The following is a 20,393-nucleotide window of genomic DNA, read 5'->3' as shown; positions in this document are numbered from 1 at the left end:
TGACTCCCACGAACTGAGAAGCAAGATGTTAGACCTAAGCAAAAACACAACCACACTCGCACGTGTACACAGAAACTCATAACTGCCCTCATTTCCATTTCCCAGATATTGAACTGGCAGACAATCTCAAAAGAAGCAGCTTTTCCACATGTACCTCCCCACAAACAAACTCACCCGGTTTTACAAGTCACTGTAACCAATCTGATTTCCATACTGCTAATGAAATAATCCTGCTTTGAAAAAAAAAAAACAAACAAAAAAAAACCCTACAAAATATCCAAAATACCTACAACATCTTTGAAACAGGAAGCAAATACCAATACAAAAGCAAATCATGGAAAACAGAAGCATTTCTTACTTGTCTGAATATCTGACTTAAACCATGGAAGCAAGTAAATTCAAATCTAATGAAATAAGATCTATCTGAAAATGAATTTGCTGGTAAGGGAAGATGGGGAAATTGATTTTCTTCACTGCCAGTCCCTTTCTCAGCCTCCACGTGGCAGCAGAACACAGCAATATACCCTTAAGCATTGATTTTTAAAATCTCCACTTAGAGGGGGATGAATGAAGGCACAAAGAGGTGTAAGAGGGTAGTCCACAGCTTTTACCTGCATACCTGCCAGGTCAAACAGCACTGAAACTCACTGCAGCCCAACCTGCCCTTTTCCACTGGGCAAATGGACAAAGCAAATGAACTTTGTATCCCATGTGGTATCACAGAACAACTATCTGCATCATTCTCTACACATTAGCAAAGAGATTTGCCAGGCCAAGGTTAGGCTGCTAAAACTAGACAAAGCACATGCAAGAAAAAAGCAGAGGCAATGATCTTTGCTACAACTTCTAGGAAAAGCAGCTAGTCTTCAGTCATTATTCTGGCTCTCCAAAGGGAGGGCTCAATCTTTCCCATGTCAGTTGTACATAAACAGCGCAGAGTTCATTGACTTCAATGTCATACAGGAGAATGACGCTCTTACGCTTTCCTTTTTTACACACAATAACCTGAAATATTCCCTATCATATTTCCCCACATATGAAAAATCAAGCACACCTAAGAACAGAGCCTTATATTGTTCACAAGGAGGTCAGACACTTTGGATTTATCACATCAGTAAAATCCTGATTTCAGTCCATTTGCATTTTCTCTACACTTGCCAGCTCATCTATTCCACCACACAGAAACCACTAGGCAGAAATTTACTGTTTCTGTGTCAGCCACCAAGGACCCTCTATTCATTTTAGGATCTAGTTCAAAGCACTGTTGCTTTTCAAGCACTATGTAGCACTTATCACCCTGTTACTCCAAGCAGATGACACAAATGTGCCCTTTTTCAGAAAGACATCTTTTCTTCACAGCTTCCACCATTCCTTGCCTTCCTTGTCTTCGACTTCCAACTTAAATGTCACCTCCTTTACACTTATAATTTTAACTACATAACAAGATTGCTTAATTCTACAGCTTTTTACAGATGAATAAACTGCACAAAGAATGTAGGCAGAAGTGATAACAGGAAAATTAGTGCTGGATGAGGAGATATAATCACATTGGTGAAATAAGGCCTTATGTAAAAGCATTTCTCTGCCAGAAGTAAATCTGAGGCTGCCAGCAAAAGGACCCTAATTCTTTAATGAGTTACACCTGTTTTGATCTTGAGCATCCACTCAAAATGAGTGTCAAAAAATTGTTAGTTTATCACACTTGCTTTCTAAATGTCTACTCAAGATGCAAAAGAGGGGAGAATTGAGCTCTTATCTAAAATTTTAAATAGTTCTGACTTGTTTTGTTAAGCAGATGAAAAGGAATCAACATAAAGATATCCAGTATTTGCAAAATGCTGATATTCAGTGGATACCCCAAAACTATCAGATGTCGCTGAAACAGCTTTTCTAGTCCATATAACATGGTTAGGAGTTCCACCCTCCAGCTGTTGCATTTGTGGTGCAAAAAGGAGCATAATCAAAATACTCCTGTGCCTCCTTTTAGTTTTTAGAAACACCACATTTGGAGGAATAAATCTCTGGTTCATTCTCTATTTATTTCCTTGCGTAGTTTATGCTACATATCCAAGAACCAGTTTCAGAGCCATTAGTGAGTAATCAACACTTTTATTTTTATTGCCTTATTACTACGCCCTTGAAGGAGTCTCTGAAACAAGAGAAATCAGACACAGACCAGAATAATGTCTTCAATATGTTTTCTTTTCTGAAAGGACTTAAGATTCTGCATATGACTGAAACACTCCAATTGGCTGCCAGTGATGTCACGGCTGTGCTTGTAATACCCAGTAAATGCAGAAAGCTAATTGTGTTCCTTTTTAATGTGTAAATTCTACTCCATAATAGCAATAAGACACAACTGACAATGCACTTCAAGGGGATTACTGCCCTTTTGAGCGATTAAAGCTATTCAGCCTTCAGCTTTAGAAACAGTGGTGAGGAAGTAATTTCAGTCATACAGGAGCTCTAGGCTCATCTATTGAAACAGGCTGACTGCCCCAGGGGAAGAGGGAGGCAGCTCCCCCCATGCACACCCCCAAATGTGGTACAGCAAGAAAGCACTCACAGCAGACTGAAGGCAATCATTATACTGCTCTGCATTAGTATGAAACGACACTGTTTTGAAGCAGAGTCTGCTGTTTCTAAACTCTGCATGGGTGAGCCATGAGTGTCCTTTCATGACTCAAAAAAGCAGGTGATACCTCACTTCTTTATTTCTAGCCCCCACAATGGTTCTTTCTCTTGTGCTGTTATAATCATGATCCTAGTGAAGGATAGATTAGTATGCAAGAAACTTGATTACAACCCAAATATGGGCCACTCAGTCCAAGACTGACAAACAGCCTTACGTGAGACACCAAATCCACCTTTTGCCATACATTCCCTAACAGTGAGAAGAGGATAACATTGTTCTACCTTTGGGGCAACACTAATGCCCCCAGCACAAAGGGAGAGAAGGGGGTAGGTGTGTTGAGCCACTAGACTAAAGATATCTTATGATTCCCGATGCCTAAAAGAAATATTTTTTTTAACTCTCTGCTGAGAAAGACGTCAGATTTGACACACAAAGCCTCACTTCATATCACAAGCCCCTCTCCTCCCACCCTGGCTGAAACCACAGTCCAGTCCCCCACTGAACACCCAGAGGAAGTAGCACTGTGACTAATACGAAACACATTGAGCTTTCTGCCCAGCTCCACCCACCAGTGAAACTGTTTATTTTGGTTGTTTCCTCCTGGTATTTTTTCTATCAATCCTCCCACCACCACTTTGCATTGCCTTCTCTATGGTCACTTTACTGTGTTTTTTGTCTTTGTGACAAATTCTTGGTACAAGCAAGTAAGCCTCATGTTGCTTTAATCCCCTTATATTACCAATGAAATTGGCCTATGTTGGTGTTGGCTGTTGTATCATATGGTCTGCCACACCATTCCTCTTCCTTTTAACCATTTCTCCATACATTTCCACAAGGTCACTGGTATAAGTACACAAGTACCATTCCTCATATTCCTAAATAAATTATCTTCTCCCTTTTTTTCACTTTTCTTTCATTCTCACATGCACATCTTCTACTCTCTTCATTTTTCTCTTTTCCTTGCCCTCTCCTTCCCACACAGAGAATTTCCATTTCCAGAGCAGTCCTGTCCTCACCCCACCCACACCTACAGGTTTCCTCTGATTTTACATTCATCAAGTTCCTAAACTACATCTCTCTTCTGACATGTTGCTGATAATATCAGTGTAATCTTGGGGTTTATATTGTCTACCTAGTGGCCTTCTCCCTTTCACTTTTCCAGAGTTCAGGGCAATTAATCCTTTTCCATCCTCTTCATATTTTAGTGCAGGTCCAGTAGCATCTCTACAGTTATTCTTCTCAGCAAAAGCATGGAATCTGTAATACAAAATGAGTTTCAACCAGTACACAAAATACATAAACATTTCTCTAATTTTAAAGAGATGTTTTTCACAACTACAGAATATATATATATATTCTGTATAATTCACAACTACAGAATTATATCTAAAGCTTCGAGTACAATAAGATTATATTAATTAAGATTAATATTTTCAAGCTTTTTATATACATTTATGTACTTTCTGAAGTCTTCTCATGTAGAATATTCTTTCTTTTTGATATTACTAACTGCAAAGCACCTTACTCTTTAATTTCCTGGAAATCTATTTTCAATTAATGCTTTTAAGAGGCTGAGCAGGCATGTAATTTGAGATGTCTGAGATGACACTAACACCTTTTTATCAGATTATCCTCCCAGTTGAAAGGCTAGCAGGAACATTTATTTCATTATGGACATACAAATCAGGATGACAAACAGACTTTATTTGTCCTCATTGTCAAAACAGATAAGCTCTCAGAGCAGGAAAAAGATGCATTTCTAAAACAGAAGTACACTAGAAACAGGTTCAAGGTATGAAAAGTACATGAACTTGGCTGTTCCTGTGGGAAAGCTGACTTAAACTTATATACAGTTGTTGGGCCATCATCCACCAGCAAGTTATTAACAGGCCCTGTAAGTCTCTGCACAAAAGCTAGATTCATGCAAAAAGATGACAGTGAGAATAGTATCAAACAAAAAAAATCCTCTTAGCTCCCTGCCACAACCCTTTTTGCCTCTGTCTATACCATACAAGAAACACTCACTTTCCTTTAAATAAAGAGGTATAAACACTGCCAAAAGAAAATGAGGAATAGTGACTGGCAATATATCTGGTACCATAGAGGTACCATGCTTCTAAATGACCACAATCATTTTAAACACACATCAGACCAGAGCAAACATAACACTTTCCCAGTCTTGTTTTTGGCAGACGCTCCCATCTCCTAAAAGCTATTTCTAAACACAGATGGCTATAAAAGAGCTAAGCAGCTGCCATCTTACCAATTGCTCTGCTGTCATTTGGGAGATTTCTACAGTTGGAGGGCTTCCCACTCTTGCACAAACAACAGTGAAACAGAAAAAGCTAGCAGCAATTTCACAAGTCTGAAACTGTATGGTGACTTCTGTTAAGCAGAGAAACACCTACTGACTCCTACTGCCTTCTTGCCGTTGAGCATGAGTTTGGTCTTGTGGGTTTTGTATTTGTTCATTTGTTTTCCTTATTTTGATAACAGAATCAAGATTTAAGTCGTCTTATCCATTTCTACTGAAGGCTGATTCTCCCCACATGTCTGATTCCCAGGATAAAGCAGACAAAAAGCCACATGGAATATATTAATTTCCACCAACCATACCAAAAGGATGCTAGAGAGCATGTTACAGAACTGCTTTTCCACACAACCAGGCTTGAAGAATTACACCCCATCATTTTTCTGTTATTCCATGAGCTGTTCATTTAGGACAGACATCTCCTTTTCAGTACTTGTCTCTATGGCACTTGACCCAACAAAATTCTAGTCCTTTTTCTGGTGCTTGTGGATAGGAATGTAATACTTTATACTAATGTACAAAGCAACACAACAAAAACTTATTCAGTTTATGTTGTGACCATTTCCCCTGAACAGTTTTTTTCAGACTTCAAGAGAGAGGCAGATGGCAAATGATTTTGGGCATAAAAAGGGAATAGCCTTTCTGCAAGCCAGTGAGAACATATGCAGAAAAAAAAAAATGGACTGTTTAAGTAGGGCCTGCATACTAGTCATATATCTTAAGACTATTTCCATATCTCCAGATCACTTACTGAACGGCTTTGTCTCATTTTCCTCATGAATTATACTCAGGTATGTCCCAATATCACTTCTAACAGCAAAGAACTTCATGAATACTGTCATCTTTACTGTCCTTCTTTGTCATACCTGCCAGAGGCCAAGTGGCTCAACTCCTTCAGAAAAATAATAGTTTCATCTTCCCTAGCATTGAAAGACACCATGTTGACTGGACAGGAGACATCCGAAACTTTCTCAAGGAGTAGCTGCTTTGTGTCCACTGGAACATCCCCCACAGCAAAGTAATAAACAGCTTCAACCTGTCATTAAACAGAAGAAAAGGTAATTGGAAGACACAGTTTTATATAAATGACTGATACTTACTCAAGCACTGTCCTGTCCTCAGTAGGAAAATTTGGTAAAACTGATGAATTACTTGGGCTATAAGATTTTCAGACCTTTGGTTCTTCCTCTCATTTATGCTAGTAATTCAAAGGAAGGCCACACAAAATTTCCTCAAGTGAGATAAGAACCTATCCTACAGTCCCTGGCTCTGATTCTGCCCAGTGCAAGCCTCTTTCCACAGACATTAACTGAAGCCAAAGAGAGGAGTAAGGAAGGACAACTGCATCATTAGTCAGAAAAAGGCTCTGTGCCATATGCCACTTTTATCAAGAGACGTGCTATGTTGGTGCCTTGCCAGCGCTGAAAAGTAGGAACTTTATACCAGACATAGTTTTACCAGCAGCATGTATGCTGAGGTTAGGAAAGATGGCAATCAAGGGAGGTGATTTTCCTGTTGTACTCTGCACTAGTGCAACCTCATCTTGAATATGGTGTGCGGTTTTGGTCACCACAATATAAGAAAGACACTAAACTACTGGAGAGCACCCAAGACAGAGCAATAAAGATGGGTCTTAACAGAAGCTGTATGAGGAGTGTCTGAGGTCACCTGGTCTGTTCAGACTGGAAAAAGGAGACTGAGGGGAGACCTCATGGCAGTCTACATGAGTGGACCTCATGAGTCATGACTTCCTGAGTAGAAGAGGAGGAGTAGGCATTGATTTCTTCTCTGTGATGACCAGAACGGCATGAAGCTGTGTGAGGGAAGGTTTAGGTTGGATATTAGAAAATTTTTTTACACAGATGGTGGTTGGGCATTGGTTTGGTGGTCAGCAGCAAAGCCTGCCAGAGTTCAAGAAGTGTTTGGATAACACTCTCACCACATGGTATGATTCTTGGGGATGGTCCTGTACAGGGCCAGAAGCTGGGTTCAATGATCCTGTGGGTGCTTTCCAACCTAGCATATTCTGTGATTCTGTGATTATTTGAATGCTATTGCTGGTATTTACAGATGATTTGTATTTTTTATACTTCCCAAGGCAGAGGGAGCTTGGCAGTTTTACTATAACCACACACACTTATATTCTGAAAATGTTATTACAAGAAGTGAGAGAAGCTGGAAAAATATCCTTTAGTTATTACTTGAATATTACATTATGAGAGATTTTATGTTACCTGCACTTATCCATGTAATGATCCTCATGGTGAGCACGTTTCTTGAATTTTCACCATCATTAAAAATAAATGTAATAAACAGCTATCCCATGATGACTTTCAAGACAATATGTGCAGTCTATCAGTTCTATATCACGGTACATACCAGCTGATAAATACCTGATAAATCATGGTTTAACTGAAAAAATACATTTGAATATACTGACCTCTGAGCCCAGTATGGAGTGGATTATCCTCAAAACTATGCTAAGGCACAGGGAAAATAAGAAGCCAACATGGCTTCACTAAGAGCAAAGCATGCCTGACAATTTGATAACCTTCTACAATGGAGCTACTGACCTCATCCACCTGGACTTCTATCAAGCATTTTACACTGTTCTGCACAACACCCTTGTCTCTAAATAGAAGAAATGTGGATTTGGTGGATGGACCACTCTGTGGATAAGGAACTGACAGGATGCTGCACTCCAAGAGTTGGGGCAAACAGCCTGATGTCCAAGTGGACTGTCCACGGTGCTCCTGAGGGGTCAGCATGGGGACTGGCACTTTTAACATCTCTGTTGGTGACAAGGGCAGTGAGACTGACTGTATCTTCAGCAAGTTTGCCAACACCACCAAGCTGTGTGGTATCTGATGTCCTGGGAGGAAAGGATGCCATCCAGAGGGACCTGGACAGCCTTGAGACATGGAACCAAGGGAACCTCATGAAGTACAAGGCCAAGTGAAAGGTCCTGCTTCTGGGTAAGGGTAATCCCAAGTTCAAGCACAGGCTGGGTGGAGAATTGATTGAGAGCAGCTCTACAAAGAAAGACTTGAGGGTATTGGTTGATGAGAAGTTCAATATGACCCAGCAATGTGTGCTTGCATCCCAGAAATCCAACTGTATTCCAAGGCTGCATCAAAATCAGCATGGCCAGCAAGGCAAGGGAGGTGTGTCTCTACTCTACACCCATGAAACCTTTCCTTGAGCACTGAGTCCAGCTCTGGGACCCCCAACATCAGAAGACATGGATTTGCTGGAAAGAGTCCAGAGGAGAGCCACAAAGATGATCACAAGGCTGGAGTACTTTTCCTATGAAGACAGACTGAGAGAGTTGGAGCTGTTCAGCCAAGGAAGAGAAGGCTCTGGGGAGACCTCATAGCACCTTCCAGGACATAAAGGGGCCTGCATGAAAGCTGGACAGGGACTTTTGAAAAGGACAAGGAAGAACGGCCTTAAACTGAAGGATGGTAGATTTAGATTAGATGCAAGGAAGAAATTCTTCACTATGACGGTGTAAGGCACCAGGAGCAACGGTCTAGAGAAGTTAGGAATGCCCCATCCCAGGAAGTGTTCAAGGCCAGGTTAAAGGGGGCTTTGAGCTACCTGGTCTAGTGAAAGGTGTCCACACCCATGGCAGGGGTGTGGGAACTAAACAGTGTTTAAGGTCCCTTCTAACCCAAACCATTCTGTGACTCTATGATTCTATGGATATGAATATTCTATATTCTATGAATATGAATCCCAGGATATGCACCACAAAAGACAACTATTTGAGTTTGGGATGGAACTGAGGAAATGTCTCTGCACTCACATAATTTTATGTAGTAAAGCAATGTAGTATGCAAATTCAACATCACCTACAAGTGTGCTCATACATTTCCGTTATTGCCTTGGATACTGATTTGTATTCCAGCTCCCTGAATAGTTTCTGCATTTCAAGTGTCCTCCCTCGTGGACCTTTTGGCACCTTATTCAACACTGGAAGATGTCTCTCCCAAGTAGCAACCCAATTTCAGGCTGGATCAGGCAAACTAACGAAGCAGCACCTTGCCATCGTGAACTTCTCTTGGATCTTGTAGAGGAGCCAGACTCTCCATGTGGAAGGCAGGAGCCATAGTTACAGATTCCACTTATTTGGGAGCAAGCAGGACCAGGTGTCCTAGCATCACTGATAATTCTAGATAAATACTAAAGGTAAAGAGATAATGAATGTATTTTATTAAAGTACAAGATTAACAAAATACTTACTACCTTTAGAAAAATGTAGCCAGAAACAAAAAGAATGAACTCTTGCACCTATCTGTCTTTTAGTTCAGTTTTACAAAGTTCCCTGTCTGCCTCCTCCAGCTAAAAAGCTATCTGAGCCTGCACAAAGGTCTCCCAGATGAGACCCAGTCCTTGGACAACACCATGTTCCTACTGCTTTTGTTGAAGAGGCTCCTGGCCCAGAGGTATGCATGCACATTTGCACCACCATTTTCCCCGGTGTTCCTTCAGATTCACATCTTCTCTCCCTCCCTCTAAGACTGCCATTAATTCATAAACTTGATATTCAACGAGAATAGAAATTTTCACACTTTCTTCAAGGGATTCTCTGCCTGCCTCTGCAACTTTCAAAATGCTGACATTTATTGGGCATAGCTGAAAAAAACCAACCCCTCACTAGAAAATTTTAAAAAATTATGAACCACAGATTATGAACCACTCTACTTAACCACAAACCCAGCAATGACATACCACAAAGGAAATGTTCCTCATAGGCTAGTGGGGAAAGGTTAAAACCTTTCAAGTAAGTCCTTCATATTTTGAAAATTGTAATTTATACATTTAAACAAGCAAACAAACTTCATGTAAGAACAGAAAGGAGAGCAACATGAACAGTTCTTCAGAGTCTTGATCTTGGTGGCGAGGTGTTTTGGATAAATGATCCACACTTCATGGAGTGGCACTTGTACAGAACTGGAGGCAGTTGTGGCAGGTAGAGCTCAAAGGATTGCAACATTACAGCAGACTGATCTTGAGCTTGGGATTTACAGGTCATAAGGAAAGGAAATCTAAAGAATCATCACATATAGAAAGAAAAGACCAGCTGAAGAAATGACAAGAAGAGCCATGTCTAGGGAAAAAAAAAAAAAAAAAAAAAAAGAACTGTTGTTTTGGAACAACATCTGTGGATGAAGCCAGTTCTTAGGAATTAGTTATTCATGACTGCTCAGTAAGTAGACAAGTTTTCTCTAGGATTGGATGGGGTATCCCCCATCTGCACTACACTGAACATTGCTCTTAAGTGAACTTTCAGCTATGAATGATAATGACTCTGTTTAGGAGCAATTGAAATTTGTTTTTTGTTGAGCACCTGCCACAATTGACTCCCCCAGATTGCCTATTGGCCCACCAATATCTGGAAAAATAATGATACATGTTTCATTGTCTGACAGGTTTTAATTTCTGTTTATTCAAACAGAGACCCACCAGGTCCAACAAGACTTTTTTCATCCAGACAATGCTGAAATCTAAGTACAATACTTTAGTTATTCATCAGGAAATCAGTATTAATACTGCAAATTGAAAATGCTAATAAAATTTATGAAGGTGGCATAAAAAAGCATTCATAAAAAAATCTCACTGGTAAACAATTTGTTCTTTACTCAGTTCCTTTTTAATATTAGTTTCCAAACATCAAGGCTCATCTGGATGATAATCTAGCAGCATAAGGAACCAGAAGGTAACTCAAGCAAAATTTACCTTCTCCCTCAATGTTCCAGAAAGAGATTTACATGAGTTAGGATTTGATCTGCACACAGGGATGGATGTTAACAGCAATGAAAGCCAATGACTCTACTCCACAGACAGTAGGCCAAATTTTCCATTAAATTCAGGTGTTAGAGAACTGAAAGAATATATATTTTAAGGAAATGTCATAAAATATCTCTTTAAATAAACAAATTTTAAGTTACTAGCTGAGATGATGGCATATATGTTTCATTTCTTGTTACTCTAATTTAATGAATAAAGTAATAGGGCACTTTAAAAAATGAACAGCATTTAATTGCAGGAATAACTGTGCATGCTTTGTCTCTGTCTTGGAAGAAAGTCTAGCTATCACCTGGCTGATGAAAAAGGATTTGTGTAGCCCTATCATAAGCTAATATTTCCATCAATCTCTGTACTCACTATTTTGAATTTTAAATATAAATTTTCATGAGCAAGTTGGATGCTAAACAAAATAAAAATGGTTTCCCTGCCTTCAATAATGTTGATACTAGAAATTTTCTCATAAACCTGAAGCCCTGAAAAACTTATATGGCAAAGAAAGTGGAAAGGAAGATGCTTTCTCTTTCCCTTAATGATTGAATGTTATTTATTCTGGGTACTCTAGAAAAGAAAATAAACAAGTGTCTGCATTAAAAATACAGTACATTTACATAAAAAGACAATCATTAAGCATAGTATGGAGCTATACTTGAGGGGAAAAAAATCCTTTCCAAATGCTGATATGAATATTTATCTTTGCAGCATTGATCAGGGCAAATCACAGCAGCCAGCCTAGCACTGAACACTCTTGGATTTACTTGGGCTTCTGAAAAGATGCATGAGCTTACCGCTTCATCAGCCATGGCTTCCAGCAGAGCTTCAGCAGAGCTGCTGTGGCTGACAGCTGTCATATGCTCCAGCTTCCAGAGCCACCTAACTGCAGACTTTACAGCATGCTCAGTCACAGGAGTGCATTTCTGCTGCCACTTCGTAAGATCCTGAGCAGCTCTGAAAATGAGATTAACTATAAATCAGAAAGAGTGAGAATCATGCTGGCAGAACAAGAGAGTGGAGCTCTGCTATTGTAACAATTCTTTTATATTCTTAAATAAGAATTACAGTATACCACAGATACTAAATCTAGACTTGCAATAAAGGAAGCAGAGAAAAAATGAAACCATTAGAAAAATACTGTAATTTTACAAGGTGTTTTTTTTGACACAACTGTTTCCAAAGTAGGATCAGAGGAGATAAAATCTTTTTTAAAAGAGTTCCTGATTCATAACTCTTCTTATCATAAAAACTCAATCAGGTTTTAAAGTATGGGCATGAAAAAGAAAAGTGTATTCCACAGGGCATGAAAAAGAAATGTGTATTCCACAGGTCTTGTTCCACAACTTGCTCCACGATCTTGGTGTCAGAGCACTTTTTTTGGTAGTACAGCTGATCTTTACCTAGCCACCAAAAATAAAATTTATGATGCTAGGCTTTTTGGTATTTTAATTGATAAAAGACTGTAGTCTTAATGGAAGAACAGAAGTACAAAGCCAATCAGCACTTTTGCCTGTGCACTTGTACATAAAAAGGCAGAAAGGAACTATAAAACCAACTGGTTCCAGTATCTGTGATATTCCATCAAGAACTATTTTGAAGAGTTTCCTGCAAATCTAAAAGGCAAATATATTACCCAAGATTCTTTTAAAGTAGTAATTTATATGCTATATTGTCTTTTGTTTCCATCCTACAAAGACAAAAAAATTGATGAACATAATTATTGTTTCAATTTTGACTTGGCATTGCAGTTCATTTTTAAAGAAAAAGTTCTCTGTTCTCAAAAACTATGGAACCTATCTGCTTTGGAAAATATCTTCTTTGGAAAATATCTACTTTTCCAACAGGTTGCCCTGAGAAGCTGTTGGAATTCCCCATCCCTGGTAGTGTTCAAAGCCAGGACAGACTGGGCTTTGAGAAACCAGCTCTAGTGGAAGATGTCCCTACCCATGGCAGGGGGCTTGGAACTAGATAGTCTATAATGTCCCTTCCAACCCAAACCTTTCTGGGATTTTATTATTCTCTTTTTCAAATCTCAGTAGTATCACAATCTAGAGAATTAAGATAGGGCACCTGAATCAAACCTGTGCCTGGGAAAAATAACATTAAGAATCACAATGTAACTGCAAGTTAACATTGTGGAGCCAATTTTAAAATCATGTTACCTAATTTGTGCATCATTTTTTTCCACTCATCAATCCAAACCCAAGCTTACACATTCAAACTCTCATGCATGTATGAGAATTTTTGCAGGTAGGTAAAATATGAATAGCTGCTTCTATTCTTCTAACTAAATGCAAATTAATTTATTCCTCTTAGGGAACAAGCGCTTGGAAATCTTCTTTTGTTATGGAAATCTACTATTGTTTCCGAGTGCTGCTACTGATTTCTGTGACCATGGAAATCTACAGAAACACAAATGGCTATGCCTGTGCCTATGGCACTGGGAGGAGTGCACATTTAGCTGCAAGGCAGAAACCTGTAATGTCTAAAGACACAAGAATGCAATAGGTGGTCAGATAGAACCTCACTGTTTCACTAATACTGCAACATCTGAAGGGCATTACTGCTGTTGCAAATCCTTCTGATTTTGTAGATGTGCCAATATTTGTGTTGTTACCCTTTATCTGTTCTTCAGGGTAACAGCAGCCTTCTGTTACACAGAAGTGGCAAGTTCAACATGGCTATGGGTGAAAATTGGTGGGAAATCTACAGATATTAGCATGACATGAACCATGACAATTTCCAGTATACAAAGTCCCTTATCCAAACATGTATAACATGCAACTCCTTTTTATTCTCCAGCAATGGGCTGACTTGGACTTCTTTGTCCAGCCTGGGAAGACCTGATTGTGTCCTTTCAGTACTTGAAGGGACTTAAAAGAAAAATGGGGAGAGTCTATTAATAGGGCCTATAGCAATATGACAAGGGGTGATGGTTTTAAACTAAAAGAATCTATATTCAGACAAGACAAAATGAAGATTTTTTTTACAATGAGGGTACTCAAACACATGAGCAGGTTGCCCAGAGAGGTGGGAGATGCCTCATCCTTGGAGACATTCAAGGTGCAGATGTGGTTTTGAGCAACTTGGTGTAGTGGAAGGTGTTCCTGCCCATTTGAAGGGGTGTTGGATGAGATTACCTTTAAAAGTGCCTTCCAACCCAAACCATTCTTGATTCTGATTCTTTCTGCTTACCGAATGAGGTTGAATCTGGAAATTTGTATCACCTGTTCCACAAGCACCATAGAAAGTGCATCCCGACACAGATCAAATTCAGTTGGAGCTGCAGTGCCAAAATCCAACACAATGACAATGCACTGTTCTTGAATCACTCCAAATATCTGCCGGCTCTCACTGGTTAACCATTCCATTCGCTGCTTATAGAGCTCAATAGCTCCAATTAGACAATCCACAAAATGAAGAATCAGTTCTTTTTTGGCTGTCAGCTTTATTCAAATAAGGGAGAGAAGGAAATTGAACATCAAAACAAATAATACAAATGCAGCCCCAAGCTTAGCACAGCTGCATAGCTAGTTTGTAAGTGTCAGATATGCCAGCTAAGGTAGCAGTAAAAACAACCCATTTTTCCTCCACTGTTTCAAGAGCAAATACTTGACAAATTCATCTAAGCTATAAAGAAAAGGCATTGCATTTTGTCCTAATTGCTTTTCATAATCTTTTTATGTGAGCATGGGACAGTGCCAGTGGGTTGTCTGACTTGTCTGTCTCAAAACTGGAGCAATTAGAATGAGCTGAACACGGGCTAGGATGTAGAAAGGGCTGCAGAGCAGATGGGTGAACAAACAAGGACACAGAAACTTTGTACCTTCTCAGACTAGAACTTTGACTGGCTTTTAAAAAAAAATTTGCAGCAATACAAGGCAGCATACGGTTTGGTTCTAGGGCACTTCAATCTCCACCTTGTCTTTAGCATTTGAAAGGAAAACGTAAAAAGTTTCTTATTTGTACTATTATTCAACTAACAATGCCCAGCATTACAGATTAACTATTTGTGGGTAGGTGCTTAGGCAAATTTAGTTCAACTAACTGCAATCAACAACTAAAACTTCCCATATCTTTTCAGTAAAGTCAAGTCTAGATTCAGTATTAAAATTAAAACCAGCACATCCTCCCTATGAATAAGTTTATACATATTCACCATAGCCTGTGAGTCTAAAAATGCACCAGATTTCCCCAATATCTCTGGCCCATGTGAGCTGATTTACTTGTTGCCTTCTACCTCTAACTTCCTTTCCAGGACTAAGTAAAAAACCTTGGAAATACAAATGTTTTTAAATAAGAACATTTCTCAGGGAGAAGATATTTTCTGTGTCAGTCTGCACATTTCTCCCTCTCATTTGTATTTTTCTGTGTTCTTTAATATCAACTCAGGCCCTGTAATGTGCCTCCCAGATACAGAGTCTCAGGCACTCTGCCAAAGGAATGTCGGCCTGGGAAGGAGCACTTAGAAATCCAGTTTCCTCCTATGACAGTCAGATTCATACAGTTTATTGCACTACACCAACCAAACTCCATCTTAAAATAAAGCAGTTTTTTTAGAATATTCCCTCATGTGTAGTAAGCAAGTGCAGATTTCCATTTCTCTGAGGGCCAGGAAACTTCTGAGTGTCCTGCCTAATTTTATTCATTCAGTTCATACCCATTTATTTTTGGACTAGCATGCCTTTTAGCAGAGAAAACTACAGCTTCTCCCTATCCCTGTAATTTGCCTTTCTGTAGCATTCAAGGGCAATAATACTACCCTTCTTCTGTCTTCTTTCAGGCTTACATTTCAGCATCAACCAAGCCCTCTCATAAGATCATCACTCCACTGCAGTTCATCCTAACAGCTCTTCTCAGAACCTACTGTTTTAAATGGCTTCCTCTAAGCCTGTACTAACTGTATACAATATGTACTCAACATCCTAAAGGAAATCTGACCAGATTGTATATAGTAGCAAAAATGTCTTTCCTGCTGCTCACATGTCCTAAGATTAAAAGACATTATGTAGGTATTTCATACTGAATTAATGGGACTAAAATGAGGGGAAAAGGCTCCCTGAAATGGTTCTTTACCCATTTTTAAGCATTGTGACATCAGAAGTGACTCTAATCATCAGAAAAAATGACAAGCCATTTGCTTTTGTAAAATCTTTTATAAATTAACTCTCTCCCTTCCACACTCACAGGCACATCTCTTCAATCAGAATCCATTCTCTTAACAATGGGGTTGCCAGCAGCTGTTGCTAAGACATTCCTTAGAACATGAGCCTGGGCAGAGATCCAGCTAGCTGTCTCTGTAGAATAGACTGAGCCTTTTGTGACCTGCTGGCACTAAGCAAAGCACTGCTTTGCATTGGCAATGACAGTGCATTATGTCTTCTTATTTCAGTGTCCCCATTTGTTTTATTGATTACAATTTTATTTTTTTAACTGGTTCTGAGCATCTTCTCTTTAAGGGTTCCCTTTTTCAAGAGAGGGTAGATGTTGCTTAGAAACTGCAATCATGTCTGGAGAAGATTTACTGCAATGCTGCACCAAGGCAAGAGACTAAGACTTAGAAAGGAAAAAAGATATCTAATTTTTCTACCACTGACAGTTATCACAAACAGATTGACAAAACAGAAAAAAAAATTATCAAAAGATAAAGTTCTCACAAAGAATAAAAGTATTTTTTGTCATAGGAAAGCATTTTAGTCTCATCATTCTGCTACAGTGATAACTTCAAAGTGCATAGGGAAGGTACCACAAGCCAGCCACACTTACATTATACACGCTGCCATCTTGTGCTCTCTTGTACTGAGGAAACAGACCATCTGCATATCGAGAAGCCACAGGTTTCCCCAAGGTGGTCACATAATCTACAGTAAAATTTACAAAATATCAAGTTGCTAATCTTCAGAACTACTTCAAACAGGTATTTTTCAGGCTGATGTGTATGTCATCCATGTGTGAGGCACTTGCATCAGTATTGAGCTCTTGACATTAAGAAACTTGAGAGAAATTCTAATTCTGTTTTTGTTTTATTTTCTGATTATATCTATGATGGGGCCCTGAGGCTTTCAACCTCTGGCTGCATCTCCTGCTGTCCTTGGCTGCATTCTCTGGCTGGACCCTAGACTTGGTTAATTACCTTGCCCTGCTGCAGGACTGTATCCTGTTCAGTGAGGGCACTGCCTGGGCTGCAGTCCCTTTTGGCTCCTGGCTCATTTTCCTCCCATAGAGCAGCACTGCTTTTGCTGCTTCCTCCCAGTTTAGTCAGAAGTGAGGAGAAAACTCACATCTAACTACTTATAGGCCAGAAAGCTACACAGGACTTTAATTATTGTGAGGTTTGGGCAATCTCACAACAGGACTTGCAAATATTTGTCTGTCAAACCAAATACAAAATCTGGTACAGATAATGCTGTTCTCTTACACAATTTAATGGGTGCAGAAGTGAGTGCATCTAAGGAAAAGGGTGCACTCTGCACTTTCTGTAGCTAGAAATCTTCTCCAGGATCTCCACTGATAGGAAAACATTAGGGGTGGGAATAGTTAACGTCATAAAGCAGTTATCTGTACACCATGCTGCCCTGCCAAGCTAGTACATTCTGCTCCTAACACTGTAACAACTTTAACCCTGCTTATAACAGCTTCTTCTTCATCTGCAGCATACAAGATATCAGGAATTGCACTGGTGATCTTTGAATGCCCCATGGACACAAGCCAGCCAAAACCTTAAAATATGCAACCTAGAACTATGGCAATACATTACAATTCCTACTTCTCAGGCAGCAAGCTGTTCAAAGAAAAGAATATATTACCATGCTCTGCAAAGCACCATTATGGCAGTGGTTAATAATTATTAGCAAACTCTTCCCCTCCAGCTGTCAGATAACTGCAAAGGAACATTTCTCTATAGTCTGACTTTGCATGAAAAGCAGACTGAATTCTAATTAAATTTAACTTTTTCCTTAAAGCCGGATACCCAGAAATAATATCCTATTCCCAAGCACGTTTACTAACCCTGATGATCAATAGTAGATCACAGATTATGGCATGGCATACATTATGTTTGCCATCTGAAAGAAGACAGAAATCTTATTGTGTGTTATTTGCAAGAAAAAGATTAACAGTCTCAACAGCACCAGCTATTTCTGAGTGACAGCTATATTGGTGAGGATGTGAACTGCAGCCTAGGGTAAAGAAACAGTACAGTTGGGTAAGGAAAGCCATTCCCAGATCCTAAGTCCCTCTCATATCAAAAGGAGAAGGAGTTTCTCAGTTATATGAACTGGCAATGTCGGCAACTGTGGATACAGCTTCCATTTCTGCCGTTATCATAAGAGACAATGTGAAAATCTCCACTGCATACATTGGGGTGCAGAATGAGAGTGACTCTCTAGACTGTTCAAAGTTGAGGGATTTATTATCCTATTATTGATTTGTCTTATACCTTTCCTGTGCTGGAATCCAATCTGGGACAAAATCTGGGACAGGGACAATTTGTTTCTTTTGAGACCATAACGCTGAAGCCATTTAGAAGAAGAAACAAGGGACTGTACATCTGTTCTCCACTGACCAACTGCCAGTCTCTTTTTCTTCTCTTTTGATTTCTTCTTGTGGACCTTGTGGGAATCTTTAGGATCTTGTCTGTGCTTTGAATCAAAGGCAATTGCTGTAAAGAGAAATGAGGGAAACACTATATTTATATTTTAACCAAACAATTTCAAAACCAAATGAGATTAATTTCTCTTTTCTTTACCTATATTTCATGGTACTGTATATATGTATAGCTTACCTCTTGTTTTCTTTTTTTAATACTGAATAATGTCTTTAATCTGGAAAGCTGCTCTCAGCCCTACACATCCACTTGCTGCTACATCTTTCTATTCATCCATATATATTCACTTTCAATTTATTAAAGTAAATGTCTCTTGTATGTTGAAATTCAAGCCCTGAAATATAAGTCCAGTTTGCCAAATAGCACTTCTTCCAACTCCTAAGACATCTCTCCTAAGTCTTGGAAATCAGGACATATAATAGGCATTCAAAGATTGTCAGACCATCACTACATACAACTTAGAAGCATTATGCAATAAACAAGTATTTCCTAAAAATTTTATGTTGAACTCTTCCCATAAGCAATAGCATTGTCCCCAGAAGAACCTGACTTTATTGCAAGGCTGGTGAAATTCCCTCCGGTCAAATCATTTGCCTCAAGTTTAAATGATGGTTCTGTCAGTTTCTGCTCTGGGCTGTGATGGATCATGTGCATGCACACAAAATCATTAACATGAAGGTCCAGGTTCCTTTTAACTTCTACAGGACATGGAACACACCTGAGCATGGCAGTATGGTTTGCTAGGCTAGCTCTACTTGCATTTGGCAGCAGCAGCAGCTCAGACCCCAGAGTGCTGAGGCAGAAATGGAAGCAATGACAAACAATAATGCCTCTGTTCTTCAGCACAGAGGTTCCAGGAAGACTTTGGTATTTCCTGTTCATTCCCAAAATACTCTGCATGAGCTAAGCTGGCTGTAATTGATCAAATACCCTTGCTGTATCTGTGTTTACTTTCTGTGGACTTTGAAAATTTCTGTACATTTTCCCCAGTACCAACATCATCTGGTGTGTCCAGTTCTCCATTGCCCATATACCATAAACTGCCTGTAATTGTACTGCATATATTGAACTGGCCCAAAATACAAAGAAAGGCACCTCTGTCTCTATTGCCTCCAAAATAACCTTCAGCCTTGTATGGAATATGATCAGAACTCCCTGCTAAATTCAAGTAGTATAACAACCAACCTGGTTCCAAAGGTTCATAAGACAGACAGCTCCACATTTAACACCACATAAAGGAAATAAGACTCTTATCTTCAGAAATCATCCTTCAGTGACAGAGGGCTTCTATAAAGTGTAGACTGGCATGAGTTCTTTCACAGCCATCAGTCCTACAAGCAGGACACTGGGTGGGCGTGCCTGAAGAGGCTGGCATTTTACCAGCCCTCCTTTGCTCTGTGCAGAAGCAGCAGTGACAGATCTTAACTCTAGAGAGCGGCAGGTGTAGGTTTGCAGCTGCTCGAGCTTTGAATACAGTCAGGCATTGTTTATAGTCATTTGAACAATCATTCCCAGTTTCCTTCCCCAAAAATACATAAAAGTCAGCACAGCACCCCATACACAGCCCAGGTGAGTGTGGCACAGCTTCAGAATGGCTTGTATACAGCCAGCATGCACACCACAGTGCTCCAAAGGAAGCTGGAAGTTATCTAGCAGAACATGAAATCTATGCAAAAATAGTGATGAAATACTCACAGTCACTCCAGGCAAGTCTCTTAGATGGATTAGCAGTCATGACAGATCTCTTGACTGGCAGCTCCTCTTTGCTTTATTCTGAAACCTTGAGGAATCACTGTTTTAAAAAATTAAAATATTGCCATGCACAGGTCAACATGAACTGGAGACCAGTTCCACATGCCCAGCTAATAATAAACCACAGAAGGATGAGATCAGGGTTTTCAACAAGCAAAAAAATAATGTAAAAATGATAGCTACTCCCCATCTCAAGAAAGGCTGAAGTCAGATCTGACAGGGATCCGCAAGCTCAAAAGCAGGAAATCAGGAAATTGGTAATATTGTTTCCCTTCCTTCACCCC

General features: G+C 39.5%; 1 protein-coding gene across 1 annotated transcript in view; it reads right to left on the bottom strand.

The window, feature by feature from the left end:
- VWA3B (von Willebrand factor A domain containing 3B) overlaps positions 1 to 20,180 on the bottom strand; it is a 57,412-nt gene extending 37,232 nt beyond the window's left edge. The window contains 7 exon segments of the mRNA XM_036391762.1: positions 3,768 to 3,892; positions 5,813 to 5,982; positions 11,546 to 11,705; positions 13,947 to 14,197; positions 16,518 to 16,612; positions 18,190 to 18,411; positions 20,053 to 20,180. Of these exon segments, the coding sequence (XP_036247655.1) occupies positions 3,768 to 3,892; positions 5,813 to 5,982; positions 11,546 to 11,705; positions 13,947 to 14,197; positions 16,518 to 16,612; positions 18,190 to 18,411; positions 20,053 to 20,092 (1,063 nt within the window). The 5' untranslated portion in view covers positions 20,093 to 20,180.
- Between the last annotated feature and the right edge of the window lie 213 nt (positions 20,181 to 20,393).

This window comes from Molothrus ater, chromosome 2 (assembly GCF_012460135.2).
Source record: "Molothrus ater isolate BHLD 08-10-18 breed brown headed cowbird chromosome 2, BPBGC_Mater_1.1, whole genome shotgun sequence".
Classification (NCBI taxonomy): domain Eukaryota; kingdom Metazoa; phylum Chordata; class Aves; order Passeriformes; family Icteridae; genus Molothrus; species Molothrus ater.
This window is presented reverse-complemented; position numbering and strand designations above follow the sequence as displayed.